This window comes from Pongo pygmaeus, chromosome 17, assembly GCF_028885625.2.
Source record: "Pongo pygmaeus isolate AG05252 chromosome 17, NHGRI_mPonPyg2-v2.0_pri, whole genome shotgun sequence".
NCBI lineage: Eukaryota > Metazoa > Chordata > Mammalia > Primates > Hominidae > Pongo > Pongo pygmaeus.
Window position 1 is genome coordinate 27,223,900 of NC_072390.2, and position 13,604 is coordinate 27,237,503.

The 13,604-nt window shown below is 41.3% G+C and overlaps 1 protein-coding gene across 20 annotated transcripts in view; it reads right to left on the reverse strand.

Annotated features, from left to right (window-relative positions):
- PTPRM (protein tyrosine phosphatase receptor type M) overlaps positions 1 to 13,604 on the reverse strand; it is an 840,386-nt gene that overhangs the window by 444,831 nt on the left and 381,951 nt on the right. For 13 of the 20 annotated variants that reach the window (XM_054460379.2, XM_054460383.2, XM_063653925.1 and 10 more), the window contains exon 6: positions 4,171 to 4,345. In XM_054460379.2, the coding sequence (XP_054316354.1) occupies positions 4,171 to 4,345 (175 nt within the window). Of the gene's footprint in view, positions 1 to 4,170; positions 4,346 to 6,470; positions 6,604 to 13,604 lie in introns of those variants that run through there. The other 7 variants (XM_063653926.1, XM_054460387.2, XM_054460389.2 and 4 more) reach the window with 4 other exon arrangements.

The window sequence follows — 13,604 nt, forward strand, 5'->3', positions numbered from 1 at the left end:
AACCCTAGAAGAAAACCTAGGCAATACCATTCAGGACATAGGCATGGGCAAGGACTTCATGTCTAAAACACCAAAAGCAATGGCAACAAAAGCCAAAATTGACAAATGGGATCTAATTAAACTAAAGAGCTTCTGCACAGCAAAGGAAACTACCATCAGAGTGAACAGGCAACCTACAAAATGGGAGAAAATTTTCGCAACCTACTCATCTGACAAAGGGCTAATATCCAGAATCTACAATGAACTCCAACAAATTTACAAGAAAAAAACAAACAACCCCATCAAAAAGTGGGCGAAGGACATGAACAGACACTTCTCAAAAGAAGACATTTATGCAGCCAAAAAACACATGAAAAAATGCTCACCATCACTGGCCATCAGAGAAATGCAAGTCAAAACCACAATAAGATACCATCTCACACCAGTTAGAATGGCAATCATTAAAAAGTCAGGAAACAACAGGTGCTGGAGAGGATGTGAAGAAATAGGAACACTTTTACACTGTTGGTGGGACTGTAAACTAGTTCAACCCTTGTGGAAGTCAGTGTGGCGATTCCTCAGGGATCTAGAACCAGAAATTCCATTCGACCCAGCCATCCCATTACTGGGTATATACCCACAGGACTATAAATCATGCTGCTATAAAGACACATGCACACGTATGTTTATTGCGGCATTATTCACAATAGCAAAGACTTGGAACCAACCCAAATGTCCAACAATGATAGACTGGATTAAGAAAATGTGGCACATATACACCATGGAATACTATGCAGCCATAAAAAATGATGAGTTCATGTCCTTTGTAGGGACATGGATGAAATTGGAAATCATCATTCTCAGTAAACTATCGCAAGAACAAAAAACCAAACACCGCATATTCTCACTCATAGGTGGGAATTGAACAATGAGAACACATGGACACAGGAAGGGGAACATCACACTTCGGGGACTGTTTTGGGTTGGGGGGAGGGGGGGAGGGATAGCATTGGGAGATATACCTAATGCTAGATGACGAGTTGGTGGGTGCAGCGCACCAGCATGGCACATGTATACATATGTAACTTACCTGCACATTGGGCACATGTACCATAAAACCTAAAGTATAATAATAATAATAATAATAATAATAATAATAATAATAAAAATAATAAAAGAAAAAAAAGAAACATAAAAAAAGAAAAAAAAGAAAAACAAAAAAATAAATCCAAAAAATAAAATATTTCTTAATTCAAGTGAAAGGACACCATAAAACTAATTCTAAATCAAGCCAGTAATCAGAGTATTTCTACACACACAGACATATATCTAATGGATGTGCATATGTAAATGCCTGATACATCAATAAATATGTATCATATTTAACTGTATGAAATATGTTTACATATGAAATATAGAAACGTAACTAAATAGGGTATTGATACATATATGCATATATACATGCATTGTAGAGATTATATGAAATATTTTTATGTCCTTGGTTATCAAAAGTGGCTAGACATGAATAAAGATGAGAGTGATGGTTAGTCAATTAAAGGACTTGGTCTTTATTTGGGTTGCTGGCCACAAATCAGTGTGTGACCTTAAAAAGTTAAAAACTCTATGGACTTTAGTTTCTCCCATTTGTAAAATTTAGCAGTCCAAATATGATATGGTATATAAAGAAGTGTTAAATTACAGACAAGTGGCCTAAAAATGTTAGTGTATATTTTAAAGTAATTGCCTCGAGGTAATAACTTTATAAAACTAGTAGTATCTAGCGTGTTATCTCATTAAAAAATATATGTATATACAAAATATGGCCATAAAATTATAATTGGAGAAAAAGTTAAATTTCATATTTGAGTCCTAACTGCATGTAAATTGTCACGAGCTGTGGCAGTGTGCAGAAATGGAAATAAGTCTCTGGAAACTTTTATCACAGTGAGTCAAGATACTACTACACTGTCATAAGACAGGAAAATGTGGTGGTGCACAAATATGAATACGAACCCATTCATTCTTTCTATTTATGTTTGTTCAGGTAGACTAGAAAATTACAATTTACTTATAACTTCCAACAAATTAACTTTTCCACAAGGGAATTTTCAGAGATACTACTAGATTTGCATCCCACTAATCAATAACATGGGTAGTGGCAGGTCACAGTGAAGCAGTATAGCAACTGAAAGAAAAGGAAAAATAATCAAAAACAAATGAACCAAGATGAAAATTAAATAATGGTGGTAATAATGATGATGATAATGATGAACTCTAAAATGACGAAACAGTTTGTAGGCAAACTAGTGTCCTTTTTGTACATCATGATGTCTCACTTGCCAGAGCACTTTCAACAGGGTAGGGTGTGTACAGCAGGGAAGAATCTTAGTTTTGTTAGAGACTTTAAACCTAAATATTAGGCTGGTTCAAGTCTCATCACAAATAAAAACATGTTAAGAATCTGCTGCGACAAATACATTATCTGAGTAGGTATCTTAATGTGCACTTCCTTACGCTGAACATCAGTCACTGCTGCAGACGATTAATTCTCGAGGTGGCCTCACTGGGGTGCATTGTCCCCCATAAGCTACGTGTGACTAACTAACACTGGCAGTGGTGATCTCACAACAGAGCATATGGCTGACTCATTGGAGGTTTTATAACAGAGGCTGTGTCCCTGGATATTCTGACTCAATATGGGTGTGGCAAGATGGGGAGGAGACAATAGGTGGGCAGGTATTTATATTTTTAAAAAGTTAGAAAGGTAGTTCTGACATCCATTCCCCAGTGAAGACCACTGACAGAGTGGACCAGAGAGAGGTTTATCCCTGTCCTCCTCTCCCTTCCCACCAAGGGCCTTTCAAGCACCCGCCGCTCACTATGTACACTGTTCTAAGTGTCCTATATATAATATACACTTTGCATTTGATCTTCCTCATGGCCCTATAAGGTAGATAACATGATTATCTGATATCTACCTTACACACAAGGAAACAGCAGCACACACAGGGCAAGCCACTGGCCCATAGCCACATACCTAGTTCTGGGATTTGAATCCAGCAATCTTTAAAGCTGCCTATCCTGAGAAATGTGCAGATAAAAGCAATACCACATAAAAAAACAGACAATTTTTGTCTAAGAGACAGGGTCTCACTCTGTCCAGGTTGGCTGGAGTGCAGGGGCACAATCATAGCTCACTGCAGCCTAGAACTGCTGGGCTCAGGTAATCCTCCTACCTCAGCCTCCTGACTAGTTGGGAGTATAGGCAGTGCCACCACACCTGGCTAACTTTTTTTATTTTTAAAAAATTTTGTAGAGATGGGGTCTCAATATGTTGCCCAGGCTGGTCTGGAACTTGTGGCCTCAGTTTCCCAAAGTGCTGGGATTATATACCTAGAGAGATCAATTTTATATGCCATATTTAACAAATGCAGGGAAAGCTTTTCTTAAAGCAGGCCTCATTCTGTTCTCCTAGGAAAAACAGCCATGGCTTGCCACAGGTTGTCTAAAAATGCCTCATGGAATACCTCAAAGTCCAAATTACCCTGTCTGGGACCAAAAATGGTCTTGGTGGCTTAATATTATAAATTCCTCAGCCTACAAAAAACCCATTAAACCAGCTAAAGGAAACTTATTTCCCCTTTCTATTTTCCCTCATCCCCCACCTTCTTAAATATAATGACTCAATTTTTCAGTCATGCAAAATATAGTAATAGAACCTAACTGGAACATTATGAATGTTAACACAGTATTATCAATATGGCTTGTGTGATATGACTGAGCATTTTTATACTGACACTGCTTCATTTTATTAACCACTCTGCTATCATAAACACACTGGCTGATGAATATCTGCATTTTAAGTGATTTTCTATCAGTAAAAAATTTTATTCCTTAAAAAAAATTTATAAGTTGTAATCTCTTTATATAGAGTTGGCAGAAGACTTTGCCAAGAGCACATTCATTGTTTTTTATGCAACTAAATCAACATAGATAAAATACATTTTTCAAAAATATTGTTCACGTGCAAAATTTGTACTTAAAATGCAATCCATCAAAATAGCCTGTCATCAAACCACTGTTCAGAAACAGACAAGGGTAAGTTTGAGCTTTAAAGGGATAATGAACTAACAACCACCTAACATATCCACTTTTGAAGAATATTCTGGGGTATAAAAACACATTAAATACCTTTAACTACCAACTCTGCATAGTTTGATATTCCAACACCTCCTTCAGTGCGAATCATGCAGCGGTACTTTCCAGCATCTCGTTTGGTGGTATTCACAACATTAAATGAAGCAATGAAGCGTCGGGAGCTGGTCACCTTGATTTCCTTCAGAGGAGCATCTCGCACATCAATGCCCTGTATCAGGGGAGGACAAAAAGAAGCAATATAAGCTGTCAGAGCAAAACAGTCAGACACCCAGCGGCATATTACCCATGCTATTTTCATGCAGACCTTGGTGCAGTTGCTTATTACCCATGGGCAGTTGTACCAGGAGAATAGCTGAGCAGGAAACTAAAATTCTGCCATGATCAACACTTTAAAGACTGAGCAATGCAAAATTAAGTGTGAAGACATTTTTTGTTTTTCCCTCTTCAAAATATTAATTATGTTAATTAGTGCAACGGGGGAGTAAAAATACAGAAAACTTGTTACCTTGTTTTCAAACTATCCACATTTGGTCTTATAGCACTTTCTCTTATTTTTATGCTTGACTGGGAAATAAAAGTAGCTCACCCACTACCCTATTACTGACCTCATTTTATAAATGAAGTAATAAACACTGTATTAAGAATAACATTCAACTATAAGTTAGGTTTTAGAGTACTCCCTATTGAACAGGACTAAAAGAATAGTTCAACCCTTTTGACATTTTTCTTGGACATAAAAACCAAACAGAATTCGGTGCCTAGTAACTATTAAATTACATTCATATGTAACAAGAGAGGTTCCTCTCTACATCCCATATCCCCAGGACCACATAAACAAAGTTCCACAGCTGGGGCAGTTTGGTCTTTTATTATCCCCATATACTAAGTAACCCTTTTAGTTATGCACACTTGGAAATCCATTCTATGCTTCCGATAGTTTAAAGCCTCAAACCTCGTGGCTTCAAAAGCAGGTTAGACATTTAAAGCCTCAAAAGCAGGTTAGAGATTTTAGTTCTCTCTTGCACGCGCACTCGCTCTTGCGCTCTCTCTTCTCTCTCTCTCTCTCTCTCTCTCTCCATATATATATATATAAAGTTTCTCACACCAACAGTCCCCCACAGACAAATATGAATATCGACAAATATCTAGCCCTGAAAGCAGAAACGTGTGTGTGTGTGTATATTTTATAATCAGGAAAGAGGCTATCTTTAACATGTTATTTATAAGTATTAGTAAAAAACAATGGACAAAGACCTCAAGGCTAATACATGATTATTACGCTAAGCATAATGCCCAAGCACTATGTCCATTATTCACCCAGCAACCACTCTTGGCATCCCAACCAGGTGCTATCACTATGTCAAGACAGCACGATCACCATGGTACACAAAAGAAAAGTGGTGGCTGGGCTTATGGGCCTGCAGTTGTTTGGGGTGTATAGGTTTACAGTGGATACATAATCACAAACGATGGCCAGGGTGGTTTAGGAAAGATGAGCTGGCTAGCAGAAACCCCACTGCACACAAACTGCAGATATAGTGGCTGTGGGAGGCTAGTCTGAGGAAGTGACATGTGAGTTGAGATCTGAAGGGTAAACAGAAGCTAACCAGGCAAACGGGAAGGGTGGGAGGGGAAGAGCATTCTAGTTATAGGAAACACTACAGGAAGCTCAAGATGGTGAGAAAGAGGTGAAGGTTTTGGATGAAGTTAAGGCAGCCAGTGGAGCTAGGGAGGTGGGCAAGCACCTGTGTGCTCAGGGACTTGCAGGCTATATTAAAATGTTTACATTCATAGCTACGAAAATGCTAGCCTACAAAGGAATAGAACTCATATATATTACCCAGTGATTTATACTATGCAAAGTCCTTTAAAAGCTTTTATCTGTGACATTTTCATTGGCCGAATCACCTAAGGGACCCAAGTTTGGGAGTTAGCCTGACCAGCATGCCAAACCTACAGTGATCATCCAGAGTGGGTAACCTTTATAGAGCCTCACTTCCTCATCTGTAAAGAGGAGATGATACCACCCACTGTCAGGGCTGCTGGGAGAACCCAAGGCATACGCAAGGACACAGGCATAATGACTCCACCATGCAGCCCCGCCCGAGCGCTGGAACACCTGAGTGATGAATTCAAGGAGAAAGGCAGAGCGGCTATCAAAGTACCACCTTTATTACTGATAAACCTGAGACTGAGGAATATGACTTAAGAGTGCAGGAACAATGGACTTGCTAATCCTGAAGCACAGAATAAACAGACTCACCAACCCAGTCCCAGGCCACCCTAGAAAACCACAAGGCCTCCCATATGTTGAGTGCTGCTGTAAAACTCACAGGATGGAGGGACAGGGTTCCCATAGGCAGTCAGCTCCCCAAAGAAAGGGCTGGGCTAGGCATGCTCAGCCCTTCCTCCCAGGCAGCTTCAGCTTGGGCAGTGAGAAGGCAGACAGGAGTGCTGCAATAGTACAGTTCCTGCCACTTGGAAGGAAACATCACGAGTGGGGAAGAACAGTTCCATCAACATTATCTTTAGTATTATCTGTAAAACAGTCTTGTTTATACCACACAATGTCGTAAGTCAGAATATAAAGTCCCACATACGTCTGCATGTGTTTTTTTCACTAAATGCCCTAAATTTGTTCTCATAGACAGCATCAAGAAGTTAAAAAATGAAACAAAACCAAATTTAGCATTAATAATACAACAGGAGAAAGGTTCCTCTCTGTTTTCCATACATATTCAGTCTCTGATTCTCACCCCACCCCAGGAAATAAGCAAATTCTAGCCCTAAGGATAATCTTAGACATACTACTCCCTAGTCTTGTTTCCAAACTGAAAAAGAACCACATCTCTGGTTTTTGAAGGGAAAAGAAATTAAGCCATAAAGGCAGATTTCATATCTGTAAGTATTTGTTGATTAACAACAACAAAGAGGCCTTAGGGCTATCTATCTATTTATTTATCTATTTACTTGTGGCATGAATCCTGTAATAATATCCTTTTTGTAATAATCTCCTAATATTTTTCCAAATAGAAGCATCTATCAAAAGAATGTTTATTCAAAAACAATTTCAAGTTTGCACTTACTGACCCCTCACAACTATTCAAGGCTGTACTGAGGGCACTCAAGCCTCCTTTTTGGATTTATGCATATGCTGAGAGGAGTATGACTCACAGTAGCACTGTCTTCATGCCACAGATGGGCCCTATAAAATAAACAGCCTCGGACTAGGAGCCCTGTGTGACTCTAGTGAGTCATATGAACTCTCAGGAATGAGCCTTTAAAAAATTTTTAACTCATGTACTTAATCACATGTAAAGTCAGATTCAGCTTCAAGAGAAATAGTACATAGGGAGGAGAAACCAAGTGCTAAGTAGCAATCATTTTAGCTTAGAATCTACACAGGAATAGCAAATCAGACATCTTACTCAAATCTGCAGGCCATTTTGTATTAAACCATTCACATGTGCATGGATTCAGGCATTCGTTCAACCAATATTCAGTGACAATCTTTTATGGGGCACACACTATATCATATAAGAGAGCATAAAATTAAAAGAACCATCATTTACCTAATTGAGTTTATTGTCTGGCTAGAAAAAAAAAAACAGACAAAGAAATAATTACAATACAGAGCAATGAACTGCCTCCCATAGCACAGAGGAGAAGACCTGACTGGATGTCTTAGTCTGTTTTCTGTTGCTTATAACAGAATATCTGAAACTAAAATTTATAAAGAAATTTATTTCTTTCAGTAATGGAGGCTAAGAAGCCCACGTCAAATGGCCTCATCTGGTGAGGGCCTTCTTGCTGGTGGGGACTCTGCATATTGTTTTTTTTTTTTTTTTGAGATGGAGTCTCACTCTGTTGCCCAGGCTGGAGTGCAATGGTGCGATCTCCGCTCACTGCAAGCTCTGCCTCCCAGGTTCATGCCATTGTCCTGCCTCTGCCTCCCAAGTAGGTGGGACTACAGGCACCCGCCACCACGCCCGGCTAATTATTTTATTTATTTATTTATTTTTTGTATTTTTAGTAGAGACGGGGTTTCACCGTGTTTGCCAGGATGGTCTCAATCTTCTGACCTCGTGATCCACCTGCCTCGGTCTCCCAAAGTGCTGGGATTACAGGCGTGAACCACCGTGCCCGGCCAGGACTCTGCAGATTCTTGAGGCAGCATAGGGCATCCCATGGTGAGGGGGCTGAGTGTGCTAGTTCAAGTCTCTCCTCTTCTCATAAAGCCACTGGTCCCTCTCCCATGATAACCCATTAATCCACTAATCCATACATGTATTAATCCATTCATGAGGGCTCTCCTATGATGACCCAATCACCTCTTAAAGGCCCCACCTCTCAATAATCACACTGGAGATTAAATATTGATTTAATACTGGTGATTAATATTTCAACATGAGTTTTGGAGGGGACAAATATTCAAACTATAGTCCCGGAGATGGTGTCAGTGCAAGCTTTCTAGGAAGCACTGCTTAAGCCCAGACTGGGGGATGCACAGAAGTTTCTTAGGCAGGGAATAAAGAGGAAAAGTCTAGTGAATAAGAGAAGCTCTCCAGAGTCAGGAGCCAAGAGAGAGCATAGAACTATAGGCGAAATACAGGGTAACTATGGGGAAACTATAGGAGAACTATAAAAAAACTATAAGGATAGTATAGGAGAACTCTAGGGGAACTCTAAGGGAAGTATAACTTATCCCATATGGCAAGAACAGAAGTGCTTCTCAGTATGGCAGGTAAAAAGGCTGGAAAGAAAAGCACAATACAGACTCCAACAAGAAATATGACATGTTGAAGATTTCAGTGTATTCTGATGCTGGGAATGGAAGGACCTTAGGCAAAGAGGTAACACAAACACCTCTGTGTGCACAGTAATGGACTGCAGGAGATAGGGTGTGAGCCCAACTGATGTCAAGGGAAACTGGGTAAATTGTTTTTAGAAATCATAGTAACAAATGACACAAAGAGAGAAGACAGAGAGAAAGGGATGGAACCTAAAGATATCTAGAAAATGAAATCAACACAACGTGTACTCTACTGCAGTAACATCTTTCTCCTCTAGCAGTCCATAAGGTACAGGGTCGTATCTTACTTATTTTGTGTACCCAGGTGCACAATAAATAGAACTCAAGAAATACTGGCTGACTCTAGGAATCACAGCCTCAGTGGAAAAAAATGTTCCAGGGGTAGAAGAGAAAAATGAGGTTCTGTTAAATTAACAGACTTAAACCCCAAACCCTAGACAAAGAATCCCTATTTACAATGGAGACTAACAGGGAAAATAAAAGAATGCTTTAGAGGTTCTGTGTGTTGTCAGTCAGCAACACTGCCCCAACTCATCATGACTGTAGTAGGCAGAATAAGGGCCTCCAAAGATGTCTACATCCCAGTCCCCAGAATCTGGGACTATGTTACCTTACATGGCAAAAAGGAGATTTTTTTTGATTAAAATAAGGATCTAGAGATGGGAAGATAGGCTGGATTATCTGGGTTGGCCAAACGTGATCACAAGGTTATATTTATGAGGAAGGCAGAAGGGTCAATGCGAAGGAAAGATAACAGAAGAAGAGGTTGTGCCGATAGGCTTTGAAGTGTGAAGAGGGGATCACAAGACAAAATATGAGGGAGGTCTCTAGAAGCTGGAAAAGGCAAGGACCAGATTCTTCCCAGAGCTTTTGAGAGGAACCAAACCTGCCATCACCTTATTTTAGGGCTTCTGACCTGCCAAACAGTAAGATGATGAAGCCACGAGGTTTGAGTTAATTTGTTACAGCAGCAATAGGATGCCAACATGGTGATCATCAGATAAACTCAAAGCCCTGTGGCTTTTTGAAGGTGTCCAGGGGTCACGCATCTTGATTTGTCAAAGGTGCATAAGCAAGTCTTTAAGATCATGTTGGGTCACCAAAGAAAAGCACCTCACTTTGGAATCATGAGCTAGAATAGCAGCCTGAAGACAGCAACCATGGAGGCACCCCATGAGATGAACGAAATGAGTAGAGGCCAAACCAGGACGGCATGAAGAGAGAGAAGAGCCACAGGGGCAGTGGGATAACAAAACAGAAGAAAGAAACAGTGCCGTCTACACTGGAGAAGAGCGGGGGAATGACAGTGTGAAGACAGAAAATCAGGAAGGAGTGGGGAAAGCTGTGTGAGGCAATAGGAGAGGAAGCATGGGGAGGAAAGGACCAGGCAGGGCAAGGATGGGGAGAGGCAAAGAAACAAAAGGCCAAATGACCCAACATGCAGAAAGATGTGATGAACGAGGGAAAAAGATACAAGCCTTCAATGACGTTATTAGTTTCCTTTGAAATCCTGACATGTACACGTTCATAGACCCGTCCCTGGTTCTTAAAGCAAAGAATGTGTCAGGTGCAACAGCCACGTCAGGCTCTCTAACAGCCCCATTCTGAGAAGACATGCGTAAGGCAGCAAATGTACTTTGGGGCTAATGGAGGAGAAATGAGGGGATGTCCTCAAAGTACTGGGTGGGGAGAAGGGAGGAGAGAGACCTCACCCTCCACTTTGTTAGTGTTGATGGCAGTGCAGGAAATGCTACCCCAAAATATGGCACCTTGGCATACCGCATATTTTAAGCTGAAAGAAGCCGAGAAAACCACAACATCAGAAAGGTCACGCTGACCATCTCCCCCCACCCCCCGTCCCCCCACAAAGCAGGACACAGAAACTGAAATTCCACTTGCCCCTTTCTGCCCTGAGATGGGCTAGGAAACTCAGAGGTCACTCTCCGACTTCTCCCTCCATCCTCCCCTAAAGGCTTTCATGTGGCAGGTATCCTGCCCTGTATCTGGAGGGCAGGAATGTCACACAGGTCACAGAGAATCTGAACAAACAGGCCTTGTTCAGTGCACCACACTTATTACCATCAGATCCTGCCCTGTTGTCCCTCAATCACACTTCCACGCGACTGTGCATAAAAACATAGTTTTCCCTGAGTCTTCGGGTCTTCATTTTCTGGAGGCTCCTGTGCCATGTAAAACTTGTACTAAATAATTTTTTTTTTTTTTTTTTTGAGACGGAGTCTTGCTCTGTCACCCAGGCTGGAATGCAGCGGCTCGATCTTGGCTCACTGCAACCTCCGCCTCCCAGGTTCAAGCAATTTTTCTGCCTCAGCCTCCCGATTAGCTGGGACTACAGGCACCTGCCACCACAACCAGCTAATTTTTGTATTTATAGTAGACACAGGGTTTCACCACATTGGCCAGCCTGGTCTCAAAATTCTGACCTTGTAATGGCCCACCTCGGCCTCCCAAAGTGCTGGGATTACAGGTGTGAGCCACCGCACCCAGCCGTATTAAATAATTGTTACATGTTTATCTTGTTAATCTGTCTTTTATTATAGGGATTTCAGCCATAAACCTTGTGATGGGTGAGGAAAAGTATTACTTTTCTTCTTCCAGTGTCGAACCATATTTCTTGGAGCATGAGGAAATGAGGAAGCACAGTGTTCAGAGTCACTGGCAAAGCACCAGGCAATGTCTCCTACGATAGCTCCGTGGACACGAGGAGAACAAGATGGGATAACTGCCAGGAAGATCAGGTGGACTAGAAACGTGCAAGAGATCAGAGTCGCAGCTGCTCGTCGGCACCAACGCTGATGTCTGTTTCTGGTGCCTTGGCACAAGGCTATTTCCTCATCCCTGACTTCTCCCAACATGTTTATTCCTGCCTTTGATAGTCATAGATGTGCTTCTCAAATGTACAGGTGACAATATATGAACACATAAATTAACAAAAAGGGATGGAAAAAGATATCTACAAAGCCAAACAATAAATTAAAACAAGATAAACATCAATAAAAATAAATGTGCATCTGATGATTCCCTGTAAAATCAGAACTTGTTAAGTGGATAGAGTTCTGATTTAGCATCATGTTCATCATTAAAAGATACATAACAATCGTGGAGCAGGTTTTTGTCTAAAATCCTAATTCAATTTTCAGTTGTATTAATGAAGTATCTGGAGAGATGGTCCCTCTTGTCCCTGTCCCAGCACACAGCATTCCATTTGGAGCCTCAGGCTTTCGGCAGAGCATAAGAGAAGCAGACTTGTTCAGAAGACTGTGGACTAGACAGTGGATAAATCCTCTGGCCCACAGTTAGGGAACTGAAGAAGGGGAGGAGCCAGAGACCAGGTTAGTCATTAACACAGCTGGCTGAGAACGAGGGGGAGAGGACAACCATCTTCCAGCACGGAAAGGACAGGCATGTAAAACAGGAATGGGACGTGAATGTCTGGGCCATAGGGAGCTAGTAAAAGTCACCAGTACTTACTTATCTGAAATCCTCACAGTAAAATGTGGTTCAGAATTCAGATTTTTTATTTTGTTTCATAAAGGCATCTGCACTGCATATTCTTTGACACCCCAAGGAGAGTCTGAGACAGTACCCCATAATTCCTAGGTTTTGATATTTCTGCATCAAAACCTAGGAATATTGACTTTAAGTAGCAAAAAGCAGAGACCCTAAATAGCTTCACATCCATTCAGGTCAGGTTTGGTCACCAAATGAATTACAAAAATGGGGAGGTTTTGCTACCAAATTCGATATGGAAACTTTCTGATTATAGATTTTGGAGTACAGGCTAAGGTACTAAGAATGACCACCGAGAAGGCACACACCCAGTCCTCCCATCCTCCGGCACTCCCAGTCCCACTGTGCCATGGCCGCACCACTGTGTCGGCTGACTCAGCCCCACTATGTGGGCTCCTGACTGTTCTTTCCAGCCCAGGCTTCCTTTTTCCTTGAGACCTCTTCCTCCTCCTAGGATGCTTCCCACCCACCCCCCAGAGCTAACTCCATCTCCTTCCAGGGACTGCTCAAATACTTCACTGAGGCCTAACCTGACGCCTAAATTCCAAACTGAAATATGCTCCCACTTGGCACCACCTAGCTGTTCCTTTATGAGTGCCACTGACCCCTTCTTAACATGCTGCATAATTCTCTTACTTACCATAGTTGCTGTCTATCTCCTCTACTAAAATACAAGTCCCATGAAGACAGGGATCCTTGCCAGGTTTTTATTGCTCTAACTTTAACATATAAACCATGCCTTGTACATCCTAGGGAGGACTGGTGGTGATATTAAAAATGATTCAGGCATTGAACGAGTGACTAAATTAATTGATTTTAACATGTCTTTTGGTCCCCAGATTCCATTCCCTAGGCTGGAATTAAACTGTGAAGTGTGGGGAGTGATGGCCAGCCCCAATCCCTTTGCTGCAAGTCAGGTGCAGACAGGCATGAGAGTCTTTGCCCCTGCTGTCCTTTCCCCATGACAGTGACACCTGGAGAGGTCAGTGTGTTCAGAACCTCGGGTACCACTGAGCATCTAGAAACCCATAGGGAACTTTTTTTATTCTAGCAAAACAAAATGATGAAAATATACATCAGGTAGAGACAGCAAAATTGTCAGCCAGATTTTGCCCAATTTTCAGAA